This window comes from Amphiprion ocellaris, chromosome 24 (genome assembly GCF_022539595.1).
Source record: "Amphiprion ocellaris isolate individual 3 ecotype Okinawa chromosome 24, ASM2253959v1, whole genome shotgun sequence".
Taxonomy (NCBI): domain Eukaryota; kingdom Metazoa; phylum Chordata; class Actinopteri; family Pomacentridae; genus Amphiprion; species Amphiprion ocellaris.
The window spans coordinates 8,752,909-8,780,270 of NC_072789.1; the positions used below are offsets into that span (position 1 = coordinate 8,752,909).

A 27,362-nucleotide genomic window follows, 5' to 3' on the forward strand; every position below is an offset into this window, starting at 1 on the left:
GTTGGTTTCCAGGTGAAAAGCATTTTAAACATCAATATCACAGTCAATCATGTTGATTTAACTTCGGGATGCAAAAATGGTGATTGATATTCTATCAGAGATGCAGTCCTACGAGATACTTTACTACATTTGATCACTGAATGTTAGTAAAATGGTTGATAAAGCTGACCATTTTGCTAAATATTAGGCTTTATTATACAACAACATATACTGGAAAAATACAGGAATGTTCACAAGATAACTTGAATAATCCTATTCCCAAAGAAATGCTCATTCCAGAATGATTTATGGACGAGTGCATCTGCATAAAAACGAAAAATCTTACAAATAAAAGCTGATAAAAGCAGTTTGGAACCTTCCTAATGCTGTGTAACACTGGCAGAGGCATCCCAAACAGTTTCTAGCTTTGGATGGCGTTCAGATCTGGCTTTGCACTCGTCATGAAAAGCTTTGCGGTGCCGCTTTAAATGCCTCGTGTGTTGACGGAGCACCTGTTTTTGGTCATGCAAATGATTTTTTTATGCAACCGAATCACGTGCGTGAAGTTAAAATTCTTAAATCTGAGGAAATTATATCATAGAGGGCAGACTCCTCTTGGAGATTAGTGCTGGAAAATGAGTTTTCTTTGTGTATCAAGAAGCAAAAAAAGTGAATGTGCGACTACTATGCGAGCAGGCCGCATGTTAGAAGCACTGAAAGACACCAAACTACGCCCTGATGCTACATGGCACCAGACTACACTTTATTAGACTCCACTATTTGATGTTTAAGGCTCTTTCTTGACGTCTGCTGCAGCACATTTATGTAAAAGTGTCCACATCTTTAGCATTGTTCTCCCGACCAGACCTGAACCCCGTCACCCCGGCTGTGTTAGCGCCTTGTTCTTCCCACTGAGCAACACATACAGTAAACCCACTGATCTCGGCCACAGCGGCTCTTTATAGAGATAGCAAACAGACAAAAACAATGTTTGTCCTGCTACAGCCGGGAGCCGCGCACACACATTACTACACCTTATTATTTCATATCATCACGAGCTCCCGAACTAACTCTTTCAGCTGCAGCGAAAGGGGGAAAGGTAGCTACAAGGCAAGGATCTACACATACACGGCGCGCACAAAAACAAACACACACATCCCTAATATAATTGTCAGCGTCTGTCCCTCCCCGTCTCAGAGTGAAGTCCCAGTGTTTCACAGAGAAGGGTAATTATCGTGTATCCGAATGGGAGGATGCAACCATCTCTGGCTCTGATTAGAGGGGACAGGAGAGGAGTGTCGCCTCCCTTTCGCAAGCCGGCGTTTACAGGGAGACGCACCTTTCACTGTCCAAACAATGTCTGTCAGCCTCTATCAATAGCTGCCGTGGGAGGAAACAGTAGCCAAGGTGCCTGGACGGCAATGCAAGGCTGAGAAATGGATATAAATTGGGTGAAAAGTGCATTACAAGGCTCTGGTGAGCTCCACAAATCCCCGCATGGAGGTGGAGGCGGAGCGAAGAGTCCCAGAAATTTTTATTATTTCTCTTTTTTGCACTCTCTATCATGAATGACTGCATCAGACTGCATCAGAAATCCAGATTCTGTTGTACCTGGCAGCTCCAGAGATGACGAGCAAAAAAGAATCAAAGGTTCCTCTCACATGAAGAAGAAAAGATTCACTTCGTTCCTGCTCCCCGGAAGTTCCCATCTGTACACACTTTTACTGCACGTTCCAGCCTCATTCTGGATTTTGCACCAACTCACAGCACTTTTATAAGCAGTTTTTGATCCACTGCATCACCTGTTCTTACTGTAGCGCCACAAAACTGCTCTTTTTGCATGTTTGTCTTTGAAATAAAGCAAAAAGAATCACAGTACATTCTATCTTAATGCACCTTCTGCACACTTTCGTCTTCACATTCACACCAGAAAAAAATTCCAACAAACTGCAAACTTAATGCGCCCACCGCCTTTGAAGTTAAGGGGAAAAGAAGTTTCACTAGAGATGTCACAGCTAATTGTCCGTCGCGTGTCTGATCGTACAGCAAAAAAAAAAAAAAAAATGAAAGTGGATAATGACAAAAGGAAAAAAAGTGAGGGAACATATGCAGAGGAGTCATTTAGTAAATAAATGAAAGACGGGAAAAGACAGGAATGTGTGCCTGAGTTGAGTTAACGCATCGTGGAAGATGATCGTCTCGACTCAATTTCTGAAAATTGCTGCTGCTGCCTGTGCATCCTCCCCCCCGAGAGACAGAGAGAGAAAGAAAGCCAGGAAAAAAAAAGAAAAAAACTTATCAGCGGTTACTCCTCCTTCATTTTATTTCATTTATGAATTACAAGGAAAGATGCCATTATATATTATTAATTCTGTGCTGTTGCTTTGGCTCTGGCTGCTGCAGCGGTGAGCTGCGGATGTCGGCGGCGGTGTAATTACGTTCTAGCCGGGCAGCCATCCGTTTCCTTTCAAAAATTTACAGGATTCTTAATCACGTTGCTCATTTGGGTGCACGGTGGCGGGGATGGCGAAACACAAACAGGGGCACGTCTGTTTGCACGGGAACACCTGCTTAGCATTGATAGCAGATGTCAGTCAGTGAACTGAACAAAAAAAGAAAAAAGTAGCAGGCAGGGGAGGGGGGTGGAATTAAAAATGCAAGCATCACCAACTTCTTATTATTTACTTACTCCAAAAATGAACTACTGGAATGGGGAGAAGGAAAAATCCTGGCAAACGCTGGTGGAAGCCGAGGCCTTGTAATTGTGCTGCTGCTGCTGCTTCCCTCCACAACTCCTTCACTTTCCTGTCAATCTCTCCCTCTCTTTCAAATCCAGCTAAGTAGTCAGCATCAAGAGGCATTTTTTAACCTTTTCCCTTTTCCTCTCCCCCCAGCCCACACTTTTCCCCTCCCCTCTCCCCCTCCCTCCACGTATCGAGCACTGGAGTCTTATATTTCTATCCGTTTGCATCAGTCTTTGCTGCATTATTCATTTGCATTATAGCGCTGGATGGTAATTAAATCTTGCCTGGGATGCTGTTGTATTTAAATGAAATGTGAATATTTTAGCGGGGGAAATGCAGAATGCTTAATCTGCCCCCCTCAAACCCACCACCACCCACTCTCCCTGTTTTTTTTATTTTTTTTTTGCCTTTTTAAGAGCTCGACTATTGGCCGAGCTTTCAAACTGTTTATTGTGCTCGTCCTAAACGTCTTTTTCTTAAGAATAATAGTGTTGAGTCAACAGCTGCATTGACAAACATATTTCAGCTGATGCATTTGCCTGGACAGGGATATTTGATACCTCGGAGAGCCACACTGCTTCCTCTGCTGCACACAGACATGTATGGAGGCAAAAGGCAGAAAATCTCACCGACAAAATGGCCTCACAAACAGAGAGAGGGACCTTCATGATGTACAGAGCCGGGAATTAGAGGAAGAAGCTTTATCAGACGCGTATTTGGAGATCGGGTGAGATAGATGGAGGCAGAAAAACAAAGAAAGAGGTGATATGATGCTCTTACAACAGAAAACGAAGCTTTTAAACATTTCTGTGCCTTCCTGGTGAACAGGTAACACTCTAAAGCCACAATGAAGTCACTTTTTCTGCTTGTACAGTTGAGTAACAACACAAAGACAAAAAATAAGCTTAAAAACCGGAATCAAAAATCATCAAAATTACACCACTTATCACAGCCAGATACTGTAAAAACTGAAAAAATACTATTTTTTTCACCTTTTTGGCAGTTCTTGAACTGATCATGTGTGATTTGGAGCTCTGTTGGGAAAATTAATCAAATCTGAGCGTAAAATCTTGCTATTTCACCAGAAATCACTTTAATCTACATGTCAGGTTTAAAAATTCGCCAAAAAATTAACTACTTGTGATAAATGGATTCTGTAAAAAAATAAAAATTCTGCCCTTTTGATGCAATCATGCGGCTCAGAGTGATAAATCACATGAGCAACAGTGACAAGACAAAAATCCAGCCACTCATTGACTGAAATGGACTAAACTGGAGGCTAAAGTACGGAAACACATTACTAATTTAAAAGTATCTCAACCATGTAGAGTCACAATTTATTTTTCCAGTGTTGGTAACACCTGTGGGAACTTGTAAAAATGCTATACATGTTGATTCCAATGTGCATACATTTTTGTAAAATAAATAATCAAAGAAATTCAACTTTTGTTCATGATTTCTGTCATTCTGCACAGAAAACATTTCTGTGTTCTCTCTACTTCTAGTCATGATTGTGCTCTTTCTATAGAGATGCAGGACTTTATAATACAGTGAAAAACAAGCCAACAGTGAGTGAAAACAACCAGAAAACGCTTGCAGGTAACCCCAGAGAGCCGAAGGTGAGGAAACCGACGTTAGGAATCGATAAAAGAAGATGCAAAGATGATAATGAGGAAAATGCTTCGTATCAATCACTTGGAATTCAACATTCGGGCCTGTTTAGTTGGACGCAACCAGGCAAGAGTGACAAAAAAAAAACAATAAAACACAGAAGAGAGGGGCCGCAATAAACCTTTGTCACAGATTTTGCAGATAGCGGGAGGAAAAAGAGCAAAAGCTGAGGCAGAGAGACAGTGATAGAGAGACGCTGGGGCTGAGATGACAGAGCAGAGAGAGAGAGGGAGCAGCAGAGGGATGAGCTGTGCCTTTAATGCCCATCTGGCCCGGAGATGTAATAAAATTGACATATTGATTCCTTTGAATTTACGAATGCCTGTTTCATAAACTCCATTTCCAAAGCCGAGGCCTCTTTAGAGCCCTGTCATTTTTCCCCCAAATGGATCAATTATGTGCCCACGTAATCCTGTTACCTGAGAAACCCACGCATACTTCTCCCATTTGCGGCGCTTCACCGGGCGCACAGACTCGCATTATGTGCACATAAACAAACTCAAGGTTTTTTTTTCTTCTTTCTTTTTGTTTGTGTGTGTGACTCTGTGTGTGTGTCTTCACCTCCTAATATTAGCGATTGTTTTCTCCCCCCCGGTGTCGGCGTATGACTCTCTCCCCGAGGGTTTTAGGGAGGCTTTTCCTCTGTGTTTTTTTCCTCTCTCTGGCTTGTTTTTGAAGTTGTAGAAATCCCCTTTGCCCCTTTCATAAACTGCGCTCCTGTCACGTCGACACAAACATCACATCATATCGTGATGTTAAAAGCCACATAAACATAAATTTCATTTCCAGCAAAGAGAAGAAGGAGAAAAAAAGAAGAAGAAATCCGCTCCACCTCTTCATGAGAACGTTAATCACAAAGAGAGACAGTTACAAGCTACAGGATGATTTTCTTTGATAAATACACCTTCTTCTCTCGACTGCGCCTCCGGTAATAAACAATGGAGAGTTTGCAGTACTACACACTGGAGGTTTCCCCCATCTGCTCCAAGATAAATATTCTTTTGTGGCTCTGAGTAGCTGGTTAGGAAGAGCAAGGCAGCGACTCAGACAGGGGTTGGCGGTTCATTTCCCAAAGTAGGCACAGAAAATCGCAAGACCACAAGGAAGTTTGGTGTAAACAAGCACAAAATCGACATTTATAATCCAAAAATTAGTCTTGAAGTCAGTGTTTTCATACAACAAAGCAAAAAAAAGCAAAAATTTGCAAGCACAATAGGAATATCTTCTAAAAACGTGCACAAAATCAACATTTTTAACCCAAAATGTGAGTTTTAAAATCTGAAATGACAACATTTTAGCCTCTTTCCAGCTGATATCCACTGTTATACAATAATTATTTTGAAAAAAGGGATTGTTTCTTTTAATTTGTCTGGTTTTTGATTAATTCCTGTTTTCTCTGAAACAACAAAATGACTCTGTAGAGTACGAGAAACAGCATTGCCATATAATAGCACATAAAAACCCTAAAATCTGCCACTGTAATGAGACTATCTCACCCTTATGGAATAATCTGGACAAAAATGTGCACAAAATCAACATTTGCAATGCAAAGGTGAGCCTTAAAATCAGGATTTCCTAACAACAAAACAGAAAACTTGCAAAATGTGCCAGTATAACAAGAAGAGCTCAGCCTCTTTCCTGAAGAAATCCAATTTTACAAGATTTTGCATGGAACCAGGTACTATTTCTTTCAATTGATAAGAATTTTAATAGTTTTTGTTGTCGTAGAATCAGTGTTTTCATACAACAGTGCAAAAAACGCAAATATCTGCAAGTGCAACGAGAACATCCCAGCCTCTTTCCTGCAGAAATCCACTGATTTTTAAGAATTTAGACAAAAACCTGCACAGAATCCAAAACTGTGTCTAAAATCAGTGCTTTCTTACAACATAACGGAGCAAAAAAAAGCAAAAATCTACGAGCAGAACATGAATATTTCAGCTTTTTACTGCAGAGATCAACAATTTTTGAAGAAATTCGATAAAAATGTGCACAAAATCAGCATTTTTCATCTAAAAGTGAGTCTTAAAGTCAAAAAAAGCAATAAAATGCAAACATCCGCAAGTTCAATGCAACTACTCCAGCCTCTTCAATGGGTTGTTAGTTTAAACTGTGTTGGTTTTTAATGGTTTCTGTCATCTTACTAGGTGAGTCTGGTCTCCTGTATCTGCAGGGATTCCCCCAGTGAGCTCCCATGATTTAGTATCCCAGAAACATGAAGCGATTTCAGGGAACAACCAGAAACAGAAGCAGAATTTGTCTGGAGGTGTCACCGGTGCAGAAACATGTCGACAACTTAACGGTTTCTGACCCGTCGTGGCGTTACAGGGGTGAAAACAGAGGAGTCAGTGTGGCGAGCGCCTGGGCGGTAATAGCATAATAGGCAGCTACAAGTGGTCACGGGTCAAACCGGTGCGAGTGTAAATGTTGGAGCAATGCAGCGGGCTGTCAGGTGGAACGGAAATGTATGAAGAGCGACAGCAATGCCGGCGCAGGAGCCCTCGCCGAGCCACTGGATATCTATTTTACTATCTCACATTGTTGTAAAACCAGGGGGGAGACGGAGAGGGGAGGGAGGGGAGGAGGAGATGAAGAAAAAAAAAATCAGTCCTCGATCTTATTTTCCACACTCCGGCGAGCTACAAGCGGCTCAGTTACACTACACTTGCACCGAACAATCAGTCTGGCAAAGGTTCACAAAACGACGAAATACCTTGTCACTTACTGCCTGACCTGTTCAGCCGAGTGACTCGGAGGGAGAAGACGAGGAGGAGGAAGATGGAAAAGGATGGAGAGGAGGAAGGGGGGAGGAAAAAAATCATAAAATAATCATGAAGCAGCTCTGAGTTGGTGCAGATTCCTCCATGGCGACGTGGAAGACATTTGTAAGACGTTTACTCTGGTTTTTCCTTCTTTATCTTCATCTTAGTCCATCTGAAATATTTAAAGCAAATTCTGTCTCCTGCAGGATTTATCTTTTCTTTACTAAAACTGACCTAATTAGGATCTTTGGACAGTGGAACCTAAAGTTTGTTTTCATATTATAAGACATCTAGTCTGAATCTAGTCAAATTTGTTTCATTTTATTGTCTTTCCATCTTTTTATCTTCATAAAAACACATTGAAACCTAAAACTATTTTTAACCCTTTTTATGTGTGCTGTTCTTCTTTTTACTCCACAAAAATGCATTGCAACCACCCAACATGTGCCACCTGCTTCACCTGGGATGCCCCTAGAGAACTTTGCGTGTTTGCAACACTTCAAATTCCCTCCTCCTGACCCTTTGGTGGCCGCATTAGCTCCATAAGTTTGCCAGTGTGGCTTTGTGATGCTACAGTAAAGATGTTTGCCCACAGAGGAGGCGCGACAGACCTCAAACGGAGCCAACAACAACCAGCGAGAGGCGTCTTTAAAGTGCTGCGTTCAAAGACACCTCGGCTTTCAGGATGAGAAAGCGGCAGCAGCCACACAACGAGCATCTCTGGTGTGGAGCGCAGGGGGGCAGGAGGGAGGAAAGCGCACGATTTGTCACATAGCGGCTGCAGAAAGTTCGAAGCAGCTTTGAGGCGATTGTTAAAAAGTGAAGAGGAAGGAGGCGGTGGTGGCGTTGGAGGGGGGGGGATGTTGGGCTTAACTGGGCTGACAGGCGGCTGGGTTCTGCTCACTGGACTTAATCTAAAAGAAAAAGGCCCCAGTTATGATGAAAGGTCGACAGAGTATGTCTCAGCAAATTGGCTTTCCTCGTTTTTTTTTTTTTTTAACCTTGTGCTGGCTCCGGCTGCACCGCTGTGGAAGCCTAATGATCTACGGCCTGCTAGCTCACCCCCACTTTTCCTCCCACCTGTCCAAACCCCCCCTTTTCGGTTCGCCAATTTCTGTGAAAAACTTTGCGACATCTCCGCTCAAGTTTTTCCAAAATCGATGCCGGCGACAAACCGAGGGAAAAGGTCAAGCGTCGAGCTCCGGTTTCTGCAAGATCTCTTGACAGACGCGCCGCGCAAACATGCACAAATAAACCCAGATACATGCATCAGAGAGGGTCGCGTTCAAGTTCAGAAACACCATGGAACGGTTTCAGTTCCAGGCCTGACTTCTCTCCAACTGTAATGATGGACAATGACAGGTAATTACTAAGCTCCAGATCAGCAGTATCTGTGAAGTTTCTGGAAACTCTGAGCAGGACGAGTCAGCCCGGATTCCAATAGGAAAAAACCACGCCACCGCAATTTCTTGATGTTGTGTTTTCCCTAAGTCGAAGTGAAAAGTTTGCCTGATGAGCTGCTCAGGCTCAAACTGCGGCACTTTATCATCGTGTTTTTGGTCATGCCGGCGTTTTGTTTTTTTTAAAATTTTCCTTCACCTGGATCGAGACTAACAAGCCTTCCTGTTTGACGTCATTTGTTTGTCTCAGTCTCTTGTGTTTATTCTCGCTGCTCGGGGGGCGCAGATGATCATCCAAAGCCAAACAACTTCAATATTTTGCAAACAGCTTCACCTGCAGGCTGGGAAAGCAGGGATGCAGAGTCGGAGGGAGTAGTGGGGGAGGCAAAGAGGAGGGGAGTCGGCGTTGCAATCTCTCGTGTTGCACAGACTCCCCCCTTTTATAAATTACCTCATCAGTGAGTGAAATTAACACCGATTCTTGCAGGCAATTTCTCAATTTCCAATGCTAATTAGCTTTCTCTCTCTTTACTTTTAAATTCTGTAGCACCTGTTTAGGGGGAAGACATCTTAGGCATTGCAGGCGCATTTAATCACAATTTTAATTAACCATCCCTGTAGATGTGAAAGAGAGGCAATTATAATGCAGATGAATGATGATTTTTCCACATTAAATTGTTTTGTTTCTTCGTTATGTTGATTGCATAAATACTGGCGCCGTTCAATTTTTATCTACTGTAATTTTGTAATTGTTTTGTGCAAAAAAAAAGAGGGAAAAAACCAGAAAAAACAGCAGCAGAAAGAGGTTTGGTGTGTTGACAAATTGTTTCATTTAGTTAACCCGTTAATCACCAAAGCAGCACGGGGAGGATTTAGTGAAAAGTGTCTTATTTGTTTTATTTCCCCCCCAAAACAACAACCGTAGTCGTCTGTCAGAGGTTTTAAAGGCTCACTGCCGGGGCGGATTACACTCGTCTTATCTCCTTTGACCTTAACAAACTATTTCCCCAAATGAAAGTCATCCCCCGTCTTTTCCTCGGCCTCAACCGCTTTAACTACTCAGCTCATAGTCACAAATGAAAGCACAGATGGGTGCTACTGGAATGGACTCATAATCTTTATGCGCTCGTGAAAATATCATTGGGTTCGATGACGGCGCTTTCGTTTATTGCCCCTTGTTCTCTGAAACTTTGCTTTTATTTTGATGTCACGGTGACTCGCAGTAAAGAGAAACAAACACAACACACTGCGGCCACTTTCCTGAAAAGGCTTTTCGCTTTTACTTCGAGTTCGAGCCTCTTAACCCTCTGAACCCTCTTTCTGGGCGCTCTGTTACAATTTTCCTCACTGTGGGTTCATTTTTCACTGCAATATAAAGTCCTGCACCTCTATAGAAACACAACAACCATGGCTAGAAGGTTAAGAAAATGAGAAATGTCTTCTGTGTTGTCTAACTCAGTTATAATGCCACAAATCATACAATTTATTTGATTATTTATTTTACAAAAACAAGAAAAAACTTTGACTCAACATACACATTTTCCAAAGTTCCTACAGGTGCTACCAATACTAGAAAAAACATGGTGGCATCGCACACTATACATATTTTACTATGTATACTTTAATTTGTTTTCGTACGGCTCTCCATCTGCTCTGTGCAAACACTGCCTGCAGTTCAATCGAAAAGATTCAGAATTTTTAACCATTGACTGTTTGTCACAGGTGAGTCAATCATGACTTTTCAGTTGTGACGGGAATTGCAGAATTTTTTGTATTTTAAACAATCTGTTTATTGCAAACTATTTATTTTCACCAAATTTTCAAATAAGACATGTAGAATACAGCAGTTTTGATGAAATATGACAATTTTACGCTTAGATTTGGTTAGTTTTCTCAACTTCACTGCAAATCACACATGATTAGGTCGAGAACTGCTGGAAAAAAGTTTGAAAAATTACAAGTTTTTGCAGTTTTTGCAGTTTCTGGCTCTGATAAATGTAGTAGTTACTAGATAGTTTTGCTAGTTTATTCAGCTTTTAAGTCCATCACTTCTTTTGTTCCCAGCTGAACTCTTGGTCAAACATTAGCTCAAATACAGTTGGAAATCTCACTATTCTTTCTGTTTTTCCAGTTCTTACTCTGATAAACGGTGTCATTTTGGCAATTTAAAACACATAAGATGCCTTTTATACCCACCAGACAGATTGAGTCGACATGCAAGACATTTATTTATGACTAAAATCTTCTACCAGGCTGCATCCTTAAGGAAAACAGTAAACTAATGTAGAAGAGCTATGGAAGCTGCTGCAAAGGCCCTGCAATAAGGCAGTTAAAAAAAACACTTCCCAGAATCCTCCTGTGTTGTGTCCTCCGCCCTGCGCCACCCCCAGCAGCACTCATTCTCTAATCCCACTGAGCACTGCTTTCAGTTTGCCCAAAGACCATGCAGGGGAACTCCAACCGACCAGACGCACACACACTCTTTCCCTCTGCTGCCGGGTTACACACACTTGTTTCAGACCTCGCTCGCAGTCGCTGCGACACTTTCTGATTGGCTTTTCGCAAATAAAAACAGCTACTGGATAATTATCTGCAGCTGATTTACTGAATTCACATGAAGTTCGAGGTGAACGCGACTGTATTTTGAAGAGCTGTTTCCTGTTTTCGTGAGATGAAAGTACAGTTTTGCCACTTCTCCACATGAGTCTATCTCAAATCATCCTGAGGTGCATCTAAAAAGAGAAGAAGCTCCTCTTTTTTGAATATTAGTGGCGATTGGCTGGAGGTAAACAGAGCATTAAATCCTGCAAAACTGTGGCAAGGCCAATATGGGCTGCGGGACAATGGCTTGGCCCGGCATCTCCGAGCCTTTGTTCTCGGCTTAACAAAACTCTGCCGTCACACCGTTTTACCTCAATGCTGCCCTGTCGAAACGGCCATCAGCCCGTCAGAGCACATGCAAAGCTCAGGATGGGGAGGGAGGGGAGGAAATATGAGGGCAGGGGGAGGAAAGATTAAGATAGAAGGAGGGGAGAAGATGCGAGCAGAGGACGATAAAGATGGAGAAAAGGTGTGACTGAGTGTCAGAATCCTCTGTTAAAGGGGCAAAGACAGCTCAAATAGGGGGAAAAAGAAGAGCACAATAACACACACCTCTCCCACTCAACCTTAATATATAGCAGCTGAGGGCGGTGAGCAAGGAGGGTGAGGAGTTTTGAGCTTTGTGACGTGGCGGCGACAGAACTGGAGCAGCGAGATTCACTGAAAGTTTCATCACAAAGTCCCTATCTGCTTCCCTCCAAGGGCCGCGGCGAGGTTCAGCAGGAGAGAAAAAAAGACAGAAACGGCACATCTGTGACCCGACTGTCTGCCAATTAGCACAAGTGTGGCGCATGTGTACATCTGTGTGTCGCGTTTAAGGCTGCAAATGTGCATACGTCCACATATACGTGCACGGCTGTACATGCAACGTGTGGATATCAGAGTGTCCATATGCACAAAATACAGCAAAACATGCAAAAATGCAAGGATGCAAAGGATGTAATTCTGATCTATTGAAAATGCTGCATTTATGGGGTTTTTTTCTATCTTTTGGAAACTTAAACATCGTGTCTTCTGATTAATGCTCATATTATGGATGAAAAATGAAAGAAAACATGGCAAAAACTGTCATGGAGTACAGAGGTTGTGTGCAAACATGCGTAAATCTAAATAAATGTGCACACTGAGTCAAAATATGCAAAATTTGAATGGAAGATGATGTCCATATGTGCAAAACATGCTTGCTTGTAGCTTCAAATCTCAAAAATTAAGAGATGCAAACTCAAACAGTTGACAAAAAGCAGCCATTTGACTTGATGCAAACCAAATATGCTAAATGAAAGGTGTCCATATGTGTGCAGATGTTTGAAAATATGTGTGGAGCAAAACGTGCAAATAAAAAGACACAAACTCACATTATTATTTTTTTTTTTAAAAGCAGTCATTTGACTCCCAGCTTGTAATTAATATTCATGGCAACTTTCTAATGCCAGACACTTTGGCTGCTCCTAATGATAAAAACGCCACATTCGCTTCTTTCTTTTCCGTATCTTGTGCATCGTGTCTCACTCTGGGGGGTGAAAACTGCTCACATGAAGCTTCTGAACGTGAAACAAAACGTGGCAAAGAATCCACAGATGTTGGCAGGCAATAAAAACTCACTAATGTGATTCAGAGGAGAAAGAATAATAAAAAAAAGAAGAAGCAGCAGCAGCAAACTTTCATTTAGGAGTTGATTCTAAACTGACTTATTAGCACTTAACCCTGGAACTTGACCTCGCCATCACCATCTTGGATGTAGTTCAGGGCTTCCATCCCTCCCTCCCTCCCCCCTCCGACTCCCCTCCACTGCCGGGTTCTGGCCTGCCAATTTCCACTTGAAGCTTGACTGGGCCTGATTTGATGCAAACTACCTCGGGGGTGAGGCGGGGGAGAGAGAGAGGAGGAGGGAGTTGGGGGGGGAGGGGGGCTGAAACTGATGAACAGTTATGTCAAGTCGATTTTGCACCGTTGGGAAAAGGTAACCTCTCCGTCGGGGAGGAGGAGATAAAGGTAACAGGAGTGAAGGGGGAGGAGGGGGAGAAAAAAAAGAAGAAAAAAGACAAGGTTAGTGGAGTGGAGGCTGCTGGGGGAGGACGGGGGCGTGTAGTCGCACCGGGGTGCTGCCACCCTCTGCTTACCGCCCCGCGCAAAAAAAAAAGAAAAAAAACGCTAACTGTCAATGCGAGTGCTAATTGCAGATGTGCCAGTCTGCCATCATAATAAAATCAGAGGCAGGGCGGACATTAAGCATGGCTGGCTCATTTGTGAGACCGCTGAAAAGGTAGCATAAATGAATATTTCATTACCTTAATTACTAAGGAATACTCCTTTCCGCCAGTCGTGGAATGAGTGTTGCTGTAACTAATTATGAAAAGTAATAACATTAGGGATACTGTGATTGCCAGTTTATAAGGCGGCGTCTGCTTGCTGTTGAGGTATAAACCATGTTGGGTAACATACGGCGACGAGCGGAAGGAAGGAAGGAAGGAAGGAAGCGATCAGAAAAGGTGGAGATGAATGGAGCTCTGATTATGCCGCTTCGGGATTGAAGTGGTTCTAACAGGTAGAAAGTAAACGACGGATTCTTGGCGTGTTAAATACAAACACGGGTTGTAAAAGCAGCTACCTGGACCTCTGAGTGCAATTTGAAGCACCTGTAAGTGTAAAGAAAAAAAAAACAAGGCGCCGCGAGCTGCACATTTGCATCGCTTCATCCTCCCTTGATGTCAAACGCTCGGCTCGATACCTTTTGTCCGTTATTCACCCCTGCTGCCTTCGGGCTCGTCCCATGCCCGGCTGTAATGTATGACCACTGATAAGGTCGTAAGTGTGGGGGGGGTGAGAAAAAAAGGCCGAGTACAAGGTCTGCTTTGATGGCCATGCTAATTCCAATACCCCTAAGTAGTAAGAATAACAAAGTGGAGGGGAATTTATCTCAGGAATGCCGGAGCAAGACGGCCGGGCGATAAGGAAGTAGCTTCCCCTGGGTGGGGGAGAAGTAATTAGAGTGGGCTGACTGGTTAGATGACTGACTGGCTGGCTGGCAGGCTGGTTGGTGGGATGGATGGGGCAAAAAGGCAAAGTTTGAGGCAAAAAGAAGCAAAAAGTAAGGCAATTTTCAAACACGTGAACCCCTAAACTCACTGGTGAATTTTAAAGGTATCTAATGTTTCAAAAATTGTCAAAATTACACCATTTATCAGAGAAGGAAATTCTAAGAACTAAAAAATTCTGCACATTTTCAACATCCCAGTAGCCCTGACATTAATCATGTGTAACTTTTGGTTTTATCGTGAAAAATGACCAAATCTCAGCTTAAAATCAGGACATTTTATCGAAATCCCTTGACTCTCTGACTAAAAGAAAAATCACAAAAAATAAATAATTTGCATTAACTAGATTCTGTTAAAATCCAAAAATTCTGGAGTCCTCAACGTAACCGTAAAGCCATCAATGATTCAGCTCTGATCAACAGTCACGTGACAAAAATCCACAAACCTTTTGGCTGAACTGTAGGCAGTGTGAAGATACTTTCAGCATGGTGAAACATGTTAGCAGTAGTGTGAAAACGCAGAGTTTGTAGAGCTTGTAAAAGCTTAAGCGGTTAAATATCTGTACAATGTAGAGCACCTTTTTTCCCAGAACATTTGCTGGCACTTGGAAAAATATTGCATGTGTTGATTCCAGGTTTTTTCTGTTATTGCAAAATCAATAATCAAAGAATCGTAACTTTAAAAAAAATAAATAAATCTGTTTTAGGATTTCTGCCATTACAACTTTGCTATTCTGCACACAAGACATGTTTGAGTTCTCTCTGCTTCTAGTCATGGCTGTGCTGATTCCATAGAGGTGCAGGACTTTATATTTCGGTGGAAAATGAGCCCACAGTGAGGAAAAGTAAAACACACGTAACAGCTTCGAGTTCAGAGGGTTAAACTTCCTCTTAAAGCTCGATGGTTCAACAGATTCTGGAAGTTTAACAATGCAGAAACACAGGGGGGAGGAAAAAAAGGCACAGAAAAGCAGAGGTATATCCTTGACTTTCACACCACTCCCAAGAGAAGTTTTTAAGGCCGCAGCGAGAAGCCACAGTGAACAGTTAAACCCTCAGCGATGTAAAAAAACATCCTGAGGCTCTCGAGTCACAAAGCGTCGACCTAACCAGAGACCCGGCTGAGTCACAAGGCCAAGCCTGAACTCGAGTCTCCACATCTGACCCCATCTCAGCCGTCTCCCACAGGGTTTCTAGGTCAGGAAATACCCGTCCGTCCAACAAACTCGAGCTCATCACTTATTATCTCTGCCCCACACACAAAAAAAAGACGAACCACACAAACCTCCCTTTTATCACCTCATCATGACTTCAGATAATAATCACAGAATTCCTCATCCAGCCTTCCAAGCCACAACCACAGAGAAGCTCAGGCAATTCCTCATTTACTGCCACGCTTAAATCCTCCGACCTCCCGCTTGACCACCTTGCCCGAAAACCTGGAGCCGACTCGTGGCCTGGAGCGGCAGGAAAAGCTCCTCTCGGTGCCCGTCAGAAAGGCTGAGGACGGGCCTGTCGGTGTGATTATCCCCCTGCTACCTGAGGAGGTGTTTGTTTGACATTCGCGTTTGACAGCGACGGGACACGAGGCGTTCAGGGGAGGGGGCTCCGTCTCCAGTCACAACCCATTAACACGCCAATTCACCTCTCAGAGTTTTCAACAGGGTCGACTCGGCTACACATGTCGGCTGGATGATGACATTTAAAGGGGAGGAGGCGTTGCTTTCTGTTCGCTTCGCTCTCCTTGACTCACTCTTGCCAAAGGTTAAATGTACGTTTGAATAACGAGGAGGCCGGAGCGAATCCCTTCTTTTTCCCGCTGCAACCTCCGCTTAAGAAGGTGCTTGATCAACGGCGAGATGAAAGTGAGCGAAATTTGTGCAGCCGCAAAATGACCTAATTTTGTCCTAATCTGGCTTGGCAATCGGCTGCAATTAAATCGAGATAGCACATCTGAATTTACTTCCACGCGAGACTCGAGGATGAGGAGGGGGGGAAAGTGGAGCACAAAGCAGAGCAGACAAGTCCTCGTTAGGAAAATAAAAAAAAAAAAGGTAACGAGAGGGGCGCACTTAGGTGGTGGGGGAAGCGGGACACTGTGTGAATAATGAAGTACAGTAAGGGAGCTGATCAAATAGCATGTTCTATTATCCTGAATTAAAGGTAAGGGGCTGCTGGGAGACGTGTGGAAAAGGCCCCAGATTTCCAGATGTCACTGAGCCTTAATCTGGCGATCTGTTATTGATTGTTCCACGCGGCCGTGACCTTGCCAGAAGAGCTCTTCCACCCGACAATCAAACGTACATCAAAGAGTGTGTGCGCTAAACGTGAGCGTGTATTCGAGTGTGCACGTGTGGCGGCGAGTGGCGGATCAGCAGCGCCGACATCAGAGCAGCAAAACTGGAGGCTGCTTTCAACACTTGTTTGCACGGAGGTGTCATCTCTGAAGCAGCTGCTGCTGCAAAAAAAAAGCAACTTTTTTTCTATTTTTCGTGAAGATGCGTCCTGTGATGTGTTTGTTGTCTGGTTTAATCTAGATTTGATCCCATTGTCACACAAAATCACCGTTCTGATCGATACTCTCGGGGCTTTCTGCACCAAACGTGCAATTTTGCTCCCGAAAATGACGATAATGTTCCTCGGAAAAGACAAAAATCCCCACAATTAGCGGCGTTTAATTCAGGGAACAGGTGCCACCCGTGCGAGGCTGCACACTCGAGCCATTGTTGGGAGGAAGAAGGTGTTTTGAAACTTGTTTTTCGTCCCCTCCACCCTCCTCCTCTTTCGCTCTCCCTCCCGACCGCCATTTAATTATGAAATCTGAATGTTAGTTTACACCTGCTCAGCAACCTGTCGCCTGTCGCGCCCAGACTCCCTCGCAAATGGGAGAAAGTCGACTCGCGGAAAAATGTCGAAAAATCACAGGCGAGACGCGGCGCAACGACTGAATAAGTGCAAACAGCAGGACGAGACGGAACGGATGGGCCAAATAAAGACTTTGCATTTTCACTTGAGAAAGACTCAAATGAGGCATGATATTTCGAAATGCATTTTTTTTTTCCCCCCTCCTACGCGATGCATAAAACATGCCGGCTTAGGGTAAAGAGTGTACACACGTAAATGAAAAAAGTCCAAATGCATGCAATTATTTGCCGGACCACTGAAGTTTCAATTTCTGTGTTTGCCTTCTCCTTTGTGTGTGTGTGTCAAAATTGCAAAAGGAAAAACAAGCGGATGAGAGGAAGACGCAAAGAAGAAAACAAGCAAGAAGGCATGAAATAAAGTCAGGGAAGCAGGAGAAAGACATCTGACTGTATTGCAACTTTACTCGCAGCAGTAGCAGCGGCGGCGGCGGCGGCGCGTCACGGAGGAGGGAGCTGATGCGACCTGTCAAATCCTGAAAAGTCTGCCACCTTCCACAACCTGGACACACTTCTTTTTTTTTCATCCTTTCCCCCTCCTCCTTCTGAGGGGGAAGAAGCAGAAGTTCAGCAACAGTTCAGCCGCTCTTTAAGACGCACAAACAAACAAACATGCAGGGGAAATGCCACGTCGCCATTGTTTTGGACGACGCATCATTACTGCGGTTTTGGAACATAAAGGGGAAGTCGCAGGGGCAGAGTTGGCTCACTATTGGCTGATTCATGCCTCGGTGTTAGTCAGGCAACGGATCCCAGCCGCCGCTCTCGCTTTCATCGTTCTTGGCAGTTGCTAGTGTGTGTGTGTTTTTATTTTTTTGTCCTCCTCTCTTTCTCCCAGTGTGTGTGTCTGTGTGTGCATCACCCCAAATAAAGTGTACCTTCTGTAGCCGAGGGGGAAACAAATAAAAAATCCCAAAACGTCGCCAAAACCGGCGCAGTTTGAAGAACACCTCCACCTCGCCTCACCACAGCACGGGTTAATATCATGGCCGCCTGGTAAGGCATTATCCAAGAAACCTCTCTGAACAAAAGGCCCCTTTTGCAAACAGACTCCTACTTTCTCCCCCCCACCACCTCCACCACCACCACCCTCAGTGTCCAAAGGTGTTTGCTGAAGTAAATCTGCCTAAATCCTGCGCAGCTTGGCCAGGAGGAGGAGGGAGGGAAGGTGTACCGATAATCCTTCTTCTTAAATGAAAAAGAAAAGGGGAAAAAAAAAGTTCTGGGTGAGGAACAGAAAGAGAAGAAAGAAATCCATATCACATGATGCCATTTAGAGAGACGCCCCCTCTCCCCCCTCATCTTTGCTTAACATTTGCATACATCCGAGCGAGCCTGGGAATCATAAAGATGGTTTGGATTCTGAATTTTTTTTTTCCCGGAAGTTTCGGAAGCACCTTGCCACCTGCTCATATCCAACATCTCCATCTTTATGCACAAACCAGGCAGGATTTTTTTTACATTTTTTCCCCCCTTCTTCTTAAGTGGCCACGAATAGTGTGGGCATGCCATCTCGTAACACTATCTGTCTGTCAGGAGGGGCCCGGGTCCCTGCTAGAGTAGGGAGGCTATAAAAGGCTTGTAACCAGGGGACAACCAACAAACAACCACAAACACCCTAGTTATTTCTCTCCACCACCCACCCACCTCTTTCTGCCTCTATTTTTCCCTTCCTCTTTTTTTTTTTTTTTTTTTTACTCCTCTCCTCTCTTGCTCTCCTTTTTTTTTCTTCTCTCTTCTCGCCCCCCTTTTCATCTCAGGCCCTTTTTCTGATGCTGAATGCAAATGTGTAGCCCTGCTGCTGGCGGCGAAAGGGGCTGAATTGTGATTAAGAGGGAGAAGGAGAAGAAGAAGAAGGAGAAGAAGAAGAAGGAGAAGAAGAGGAGCTCCTTTTCTTTGTTCTCCCCCCGGGGGATGTTTACCAGGAGAGACACGGCGGATCAGATATGAAAGGCATTCAGGTCAGCATTGATGTGAGCGAAAGTGAAATCGTACCTAAGGCATTCCAAAGACCCGCGGTGTCAGGGGTCCGGGCTCGCGGTGCCTCTGCAAGTGTGTGTTCTCTGGCCGCCAGGCGAAAAATATCTTCACACAAGCAGGGCGGTCGAGGAAGGAGGCAAAAAAAAAAAAAGGGAATAATAATAATAAAAAGAGAGGGAGAAAATGTGTCAAAAAATGTTTTTTGGCTATTTTTTGGGGGGAGGAGGAGGGATTGATGAAAGTTTTCTGTCCAGTGTCCAGGATGGAGATGATCATTAGGTTTTTGGTTTTTTTTTTTTGTGGGGGTGGAGGGTGTGGGGGGGTGCACAGCCACAAGCCATGCTATTTGCTTTTATCTGCCTTATCAAAGAAAAAAAAAGAAAAAAAAATCTGCTGCTGTTGTACGTGCATGTTTGTGTGGAAATGCTGCTGCTGCTGCTCAGCTACATTCCTGATTTAATTCCTGGTGGAAAGCACATATTAGAGGGAGGTTTTGCTGAATAACACATCAGCTCCGAAGATATCGCCGCTGCATCTCTCTGACAAATAAAAATGAATGACAGTAACGGAGAAATACCTCCTGCCACCCAAAGGGAGCATCCTTTTAGCTCCAAACGCTCGAAAATCATCTGGTAAAAGGGGGGAGTCCATTCATTTTTATGTGCTTGGCTATATACACTTGACTCACACACTTCTTTGAGCAGATGGATATATTTAGCTCGTGACGACTGCAGTCGAAGGAGAAAATTCAAGTGATGCAAAAAAAAATAATAAGGCCTCATGCAGCAGGAGCAGTGACAGGACGAGCGAGGCTCCTTATTAGCCTGCAGTTTGGAAACGATTCGAGGCTGCTGCAGCTCCTGTAAAACCTCGCTGTAATTATTTCACTCGCCTAAACAAAATAATCCATTAATGCACTGCAACACGCTCGTCTTCCTCCTCTTCTTCTTCACACAGAAGGAAGGTGCACACAATTGCCAACCCGTATGGGAATGGCAGCAGTGAATGGCGCGGTGGACAACCCCCCGCCACTATTGACGGTATAAACATGTAAATGAAACACATTACCGCTGACAATCAATTGTCCGCGAGCGCCCTGCGAAACCTCCTCCTCCCTCCTCTTTTTTTTTTTTTACCCCTTCTTACCCCCCTCCTGTCTTAGTCGGTGACGATGGCAAAAAGAAAAAAAGAAAAAACTGAAGAAAGAAGCCACCTTGTCGCCTTCTTTCGTCCCTCCTTCTGCAACTTTAGATATAACAAATATCAGCAGGAATGTGCTGGTTTTTTCTCCTAAAGGTGTGATTAAACCACAGAAGAAGAGTGGCCCTTCCTGCTGCTTCTTCTTCTTCAGGTTATGTAATCATTTCTGAGGGAATGTCCCCGACGCCTGAAAAATCAAAAACTCGCCCAACATCTGCATTCCCTCGTCCTCTCACATGAGATCTGCCACGCTTTGATGCAAATCTCATTTTTTTCTGTTTTTTTCCGTTGTTTTAGATGAAAATACAGGTGCTCTTTTTTTGCTCACAGCTGGATGTGACAAGCAACACCTGGCGAGGGCCGCCAACATCCCACCAGGAGGTTTTATTTATTATTTTTTGCAGCTAATAAAATGTAATTTGTGATTTTAAAAAAAAACAACAAAAAAACAGATATCAGAGCGTGTGAGCGGCGAGCAGGAGGGAGGATAAGTCATGAACTGTGGTTAAATACCACATGACAGACTGGGCAGCGAGTGAGTAAAGCTACTGTAGCACCTCCAACCCTGAAGGCCAACAGTCATCTGGATGAGAATGTCATTGCTTTAGACAACTTAGTGAGCAAAATGCCTCATTAATACTAATTGGAACAAAACGCACAAAACACACACAGAAAGAAAAAATGCATTTTGGTGGAAGCAAAAGTCCAATCTGCGTGGAAATCCTATCTCGTCGGACGTTTGAGGAAAAATAAAAACAGGTGGCACACAAATTAGAATTTACATCCCAACAGCCGCCCTGCAGAATTAGCTGTAATTGCACATATATGACATTTGTGTAGATTCATCTGATTTCTTCGTTAAGTAAGGGGGAAAAAAAGGAAGAAGCCCCTCGGTGCAGTTTTTCGAGCTGCGTTTTTAGATTTTTGGTGCATTTTTTTTGTCAGTGCCGGCCGCTTCTTCCTCTCCTTCGCCCTGCCATCATCCCTCCTTCCACCGAGGCAGCAGGGAGAGGCAGGCGAAGGGGGGAGACGGGGAAGAGTGGCCAAGCCTCAATAAGCCTCTGCATTCCCAGGGGGGAGGACTGGGGGTGAGGAGGAGGGAGGGAGGAGGAGGAAGAGGGGAGGAGGAGGGGGTCATCAGACAGAGCTTGTTGTTATGGAAGGAGGAAAAAAAAAAAGAAGAATAAGGTTTTAAAACTCCACTGATGTAATTTTTTTAAAAGGGGAAAATGTACATTCTGCTGCTGTGTATTTATGAGAGATAAAAATATTCTTTACACACTCTGCCAGAGCTCTCCTGTCAGGTTTAAGGGTGTGAAAATTATATTTGCTTTGCTAATATTATTTTATCATTTGGTAGAAAAAGCCAAAGCTCCTTCTCGCTCACTCTACCTCCCCCCTTTTTTACAAAACAGGTGGCCACAGCTAAAACACACTGAAACATCTCCAAAAATCTGCTTTTCCTTTCCAAGCACTGCAACATGTACATTTACATAAATATATATCTATAAAAATACATATTAGAAATCTCCACCTCTACTGCTGTGCTCTTGTGCTATTTAGTGTGGAACAAAATGCTTGTCTGCTATCGATTGTGTGCAATCAATAAATGAAATCTGATCTAGATAAATAACCTGTGGGGGCAGAGATTAAAAAACTGTTGTGGAGAAAGCAAATAAATAAAATAAAAAATAAAGCTCATGCAGGCTCCGGGTGTGTGCTCGCCAGTGTTTTAGAGCCTGTGTGGAATAATCAGGAATAACGGGGCCAGGAAATGTCACTGCAGATTTGCCTCTTGTGGGAAGAAAAAAAAAGTGTGCAGTCAAATGGAGAAAGAAAACCAACAAATGTCCTCCTCCCCAGAGCCAATTAATGTGCAGCATTTATCGGACATGTCATCCTATTTAGACACGATTCCTCCTGTGCAGGAAACTGACATTTAAGAGGAATAAAAAGGTTTTGAAACAACAAACCAAGCCAGATAATTAATTCTGCTTGTCCGGGAAAACAGCGACAATGTGGGGTTAAATTATCAGAAAACGAGGCCCACAGAACGAGGGAAAAACAGCACGAAATAACGCGTGGAGGGGAAGCAAACCAAAACTCGAGTCACAAGATGGGACTTTTTCCCAGCGAGCAGCCACAGCTCCAGCCAGCAGAGCGCTGCTCAGTGACCGCCACTGTCCCCCCATGGTGGACACTGTCCCGGCACAAAAAAAAAAAAAAAAGAAAAGCAGCCGGAACCGCAAACCGGCTCCAACTTTCCAACAACCACCACAAGTTTTCAACTAACCTCCACGCAACCTTTAACCAAAAAATACAATCCCACATTTTTTATTACTATTTTCGCCTCTTTCCGTGCAGATTCCACAGGCTCCGGTGGGGCTGCAGCACGGGACAATCTCCCCCGGATAGCGGTGCCTTTATCGCTGCGTAAAAAGGCGAAGAAATGCGCACCAGCCGCCGGACTCTCACACACCCCTGAACCGCAGTGGAAACCTTCAACCCAGGCTTCCATCCAGAGAAACAACCCCCACCCCCCTCCTCCACCGCCTCCCAGCGCTTAGGTTGGTCTCCCCCCGTGATTTTCTTACCGTTTTTCCGTCTCGGGTTGGCTTGTTTTCGCCTCTTACACCTGGGGCCATCCGCCATGATCTCTTGCTTCATTGATAAGTGTGTGTGGGATCAGATGGCAGCTCGCATGGACTCGATTCCTTGATTTCAGCTTGATATCTAACGGGAAACACGCGCGCACACACACACACACACACACACACACATACACACATACACAGCAACAATGTGGGCATTAGAGTTGGGGGGATCCACTTGCGCCGGACAAGAAAATGTGACTTGGATCGAGGGACAGATTGTATAAAGAGAGAAAAAAAGAGCCGTGGGTGAAAGTATGAGCAGCGAGGATCCGTGTCCATCTAATTTAGATTTTCAGCCTCTCAGCTTAGTGGCATTAACAACAATTGTAATTTCTTTCAACAGTAAAACCACCAAGAGGACTGCAGCAAAAAAAACAAAATAAAACATCATTGTTATTTCATTCAGAAAAGTTTGGATTTTACCCCATTATTATGAAAAATACACTTATTTTCATTTGGATCTGTTCGTGCGCTCTCGGTCCGAGTTTGGCACCGGAGGCGAAACAGGTTAATAAATCAAATTTCTAGTCAAATTTTCGGGGCCACATCCAAAAGCTTAAAGACGGCAAAAGCGAGAAAAAGAGTCTTGGAATCAGTCTCCACTGTGTGGTCTGATTAAAAGTCTTATAACTTCAATAAACACTTGGGTACGCCTGAGAAAATTGCACTTCTAGGTTTAATAAACTGAATCCAAACTCTCTTGCGAGCAGTTAATAAATAACAGATGGGAAATAATTGTTAAAACGTGCCAAATGACTCCGGAACACAAGGAAAAAAATCTTTAAGGCACAAATGGCGCATAAACAAAAGCGATATCGCGCGTGTTGGGCTGTTTCGCTTCGCCCGCTAATTTATCAGCGCAAATTGGGATTATTGAGCAAAAAGGTTTTGTTTCCTGTGCGGCAGAATGGGATACAAACAGGAATATAACGCAGAGAGACTGAGAAGAGGAGGAAAAAACGGGATCTCCAAAACGATAGCGACGTTGTGCAGCGACAAACGCCCCAGCAAAAAGCACATTTCCCCGGCTTTGAGCAGCCCACAGGGCGCCTCCACATCACGGAGGCTCGGAGGAAAAACGTGGAAAAAATAGCACTTGCGAGCACACCTATCTCCACCTGTGCAGGTAAGGCAAAGTTGAGCTCCAACTCTGACGCCCGGCGCGCTGGAGGAAGTTTATTATCCAACAATTCCGAAAAAAACCCGCTTTAAATAATAAAAAGCACAAGTGAGGAGGCACATACCTGTTTTTTAGGACGTGTAAAGAGGTTGTCTTGTGAATAGGAGTTTTGCGAGGAGAGGAGGGATGATACCGGAGCGCGTCGGTGAGCGGATCCTTTTCCACCGGTGATAATAAAGCCTTAGAAATAAAGCCTTAGAAATAGTTGGGAGGAGGGAGGGACCGCTATTCCTGCTAGGGCAGGTTTACAACTGATGTCTTACACCCACTCCAGGAAACAAACCTGGGTAGGGACTGACGTGTTACGCCTCTTCTAATGACATTTTTTTTCTTTCCACCTCCTTTTCTTTGCCGTGTAACACAGAGGAGAAGCCCCCTGAAACGCACGCCACCTATCTTCACGGGAGGGGATAATTGAGGAGCGCCAAACGTGAGCATCTTCTGGGTTGAAGTTTTTTTTCCTTTCCTCCCTCTCCCTTCCTTTCTCCCCCCTCCGCTCCTCTCTCCCTTTCTTTCCCTCACTCTCCTCTCTCTTTCACCATCTCCTCGCTTTTTGAGTGAAACCAACTATGTCGGGCTTCGACGCGGAGCAAAAGAACAGAACAGGCGACAGTGTGTGTGTGTGACTGTGTGTGTGTATGTTGTGTTTTTTCGTCCTCTTTCTTCCGTGTATGTGTGTATGTGGGGAGAAACTTGGAGCGCGTCCACGCCGGCCGCAATCATGTAAGGATTATATATTTTTTAAATCTATCTATACATATGTTTCCACTCGGTTTAATTTGCAGAAATGGTTGGTTGATACGTAGGAGTTTGGGTGGGGAATGGAATCCACATATTCCTCACTATTGCAACTGGCTGCAAAAGGTTTCTCCTTTAAATACGATGTTAATTTTTGCGTAAAACGTTGTTTTTTCGCTTTTACGCATGAACATTTTCTTGGGTTTTGCGTAATTTAATTAATGCCATGCGTTTAATTTGCTTAATTCTGATTTAATATGCTGTTAGAAACGGTTGGAAAACAAGTCAGCGTTCTGTTTTTAGAATTTAGGTTTGATTTTGGGGTTAAATATGATCGCCAAGTGGTAAAAATAAACGGGTAAAATTGTTACAAAGTGGCAGCGTGAAGGTGGTTATTACCTGGGATGTACCTGCCGTGCAGCATCATTGCGCGCCGCAGGTACATCCGTGTGTTTAACAGGATGCACGCAAACTCCACAGTGAGAAAAGCTTTTTTTCTCCCTGCAGCTGCGGATTCTAACTACATTTACGAGATTACACAAGCGCGACTGCACGAAACTGTCAGCCGCCACTGACAGACAGGACTGCAGCCTCTGTAGGAATATTCAGACGGCACTAAAGGAGCCGGAAAAGGCGCCATAAAGTAGAATAAAGTGAGTGTAAAGTCGCCGCCATACGCGCCGCGAGTCCCCGCAGGAATATTAGAGGGAATATTCCGGGATTATTAGAGTGATTTTTCGTGCCGGACGCCAACTTAACGGGACGAATTCCGCATTTATTAAAGAAGTCAACCATCTCAGCCACGTCTGACTCTCACCACACACAAACACGCAAATACACACACACAGAGAGAGAGAGAGGGGGAGAGAGAGAGGGAGGGAGAGAGACGAAGCTCCACCTTTGCAGCGCCCTGATTGGTTATGTAAATAAAGTATTATTTTGTGTCCTGTCCTCCTGCAGTTCGCCACTGTATGGCTAATTAAATCATCAATCAAGGGGCTGAACTGGTTGATGCCCCCCCACCCCACCCCACCCCACCCCCACCTACCTCACCCTCAACCCCCCCAAAATCCAATCAGATGCAGCAAAAAAAGGAGAAATGACACAATGACAGTCTTAATTTCTGCTCGAAGTATTGCACATATTATCAGTATTAGCAGTATTAATAGCAGTATTACTAGTAGCGGTGGTGGTTGTACACGTATTAATAGCAGTACACGGATATGCTCTTCAACTTTTCATTTGTCTACAACTTGTCTGCTGCTTTGACAAGAGGACGCAGCCAATCGCGTAAAATCCCCAAAGTTTTCTATTTTCTTTCTGTTGAGTTTGTTTTTAATCATCTCCGGCATTAAATGTTGTCATATTTTCGTCTTTTTTTTAAATCCACAAACCATGACTTGAAGGAGGGCAGAACTCGGGGGTTGAAGCCGCTGAAGCCCCGTTTCTCTCGGGTCCAAAGTGGTTCCAGTCCTGGCTGAATTATTGTCATGCGTAATTTACCACCACGGTGCTCGCATGTAAACGAAACAGTCTCCCCCTCTCCTCCCTCCTATCCTCCCCCCTGTCTCTCACTCACACACTCCTTATCTCTCTCTATCTCTCTCTCTCACACACATCTATATCTATATACACACTTGAACCGTGCGTCCCAGGCATCCAAGCGAGCCTGAAGTGGCACCTCTCGCCTTTTTTTTCCTCTTTTACGCACAGCCTCTCCCTTCGTGGGGCCGCATATTCACCGTGAAAACGGATTACAGTCGGTGTGTGACCTATAGGGGGACCTTGTGCTTAATGAATATATTGGTTTAAATGAGCTGAGGAGGGACTAAAAACAAACGCATGATTTAGAATTTTTTTTAAAATCGATTTTTTTCTTATTTCCGTGGTCTGTGATTAAATCAACAACTGTTTATTTGGCTTATTGTTATTTATGAGGTAAATTGTTCAATTAAAAAGAGCTGAAGCAAGTGTAAACATTCACAAATGGAATTATTTTTTTTCTGTTGATGTCTCCTCCTGTAATTTTTTCCTTCTTCCTCCAAATAAAAATTTGAAGACTCTGCAGCACATTATCCACTCATTTTCTCAAGTTGAAATGTTGCCCCAGAAAAATCAATAAGTGGAAATTCACTTGGGTTTGATGCTTTTTAATGTCCAACACCTAAATTGGAGCTCTGCAGTTCTGCAGCTGTCTGCCTCAGGCGTGACTGCTGATTACCAAGATTATAATCCTAATTTTCTCTGCCTCGGTGTGTGTGAGAGAGGAGAGAAGAGAGGCCCACTTTTTTTTAAAGTCTTCTTTTTGACAGCGTAAACACATGAAGACAGTGGTGCAGTGGAGCTGCTGGAATGTTTCGCAGTATTTAGAGAATCTGTCAGTCTAATTGCTGCTTCTGTTTGTATGTACTATTGAGTAGTCGGGTTACAGTCACTGCTATATTGTACGAATGCTGTCAGCTGACAGATTGTCTCAGCAGCCTTCAAAGCTTGAGCGA

At 43.9% G+C, this 27,362-nt stretch overlaps 1 protein-coding gene and 1 long non-coding RNA gene across 5 annotated transcripts in view; one reads left to right on the forward strand and one right to left on the reverse strand.

The window, feature by feature from the left end:
• zeb2b (zinc finger E-box binding homeobox 2b) overlaps window positions 1-24,501 on the reverse strand; it is a 107,127-nt gene extending 82,626 nt beyond the window's left edge. For all 4 annotated transcript variants that reach the window (XM_035943019.2, XM_035943018.2, XM_055008711.1 and 1 more), the window contains exons 1-2: window positions 24,191-24,501; window positions 22,887-23,025 (exon numbers count right to left, since the gene is read on the reverse strand). In XM_035943019.2, the coding sequence (XP_035798912.1) occupies window positions 22,887-22,959 (73 nt within the window). In that variant the 5' untranslated portion in view covers window positions 22,960-23,025; window positions 24,191-24,501. The remainder of the gene's footprint in view (window positions 1-22,886; window positions 23,026-24,190) is intronic.
• On the forward strand, window positions 18,813-26,934 carry LOC129348340 (uncharacterized). Its single transcript, XR_008600877.1, has 3 exons — window positions 18,813-19,073; window positions 22,657-22,859; window positions 24,491-26,934. It is a non-coding gene; the product is annotated as an uncharacterized LOC129348340 (long non-coding RNA).
• Window positions 26,935-27,362: the final 428 nt, after the last annotated feature.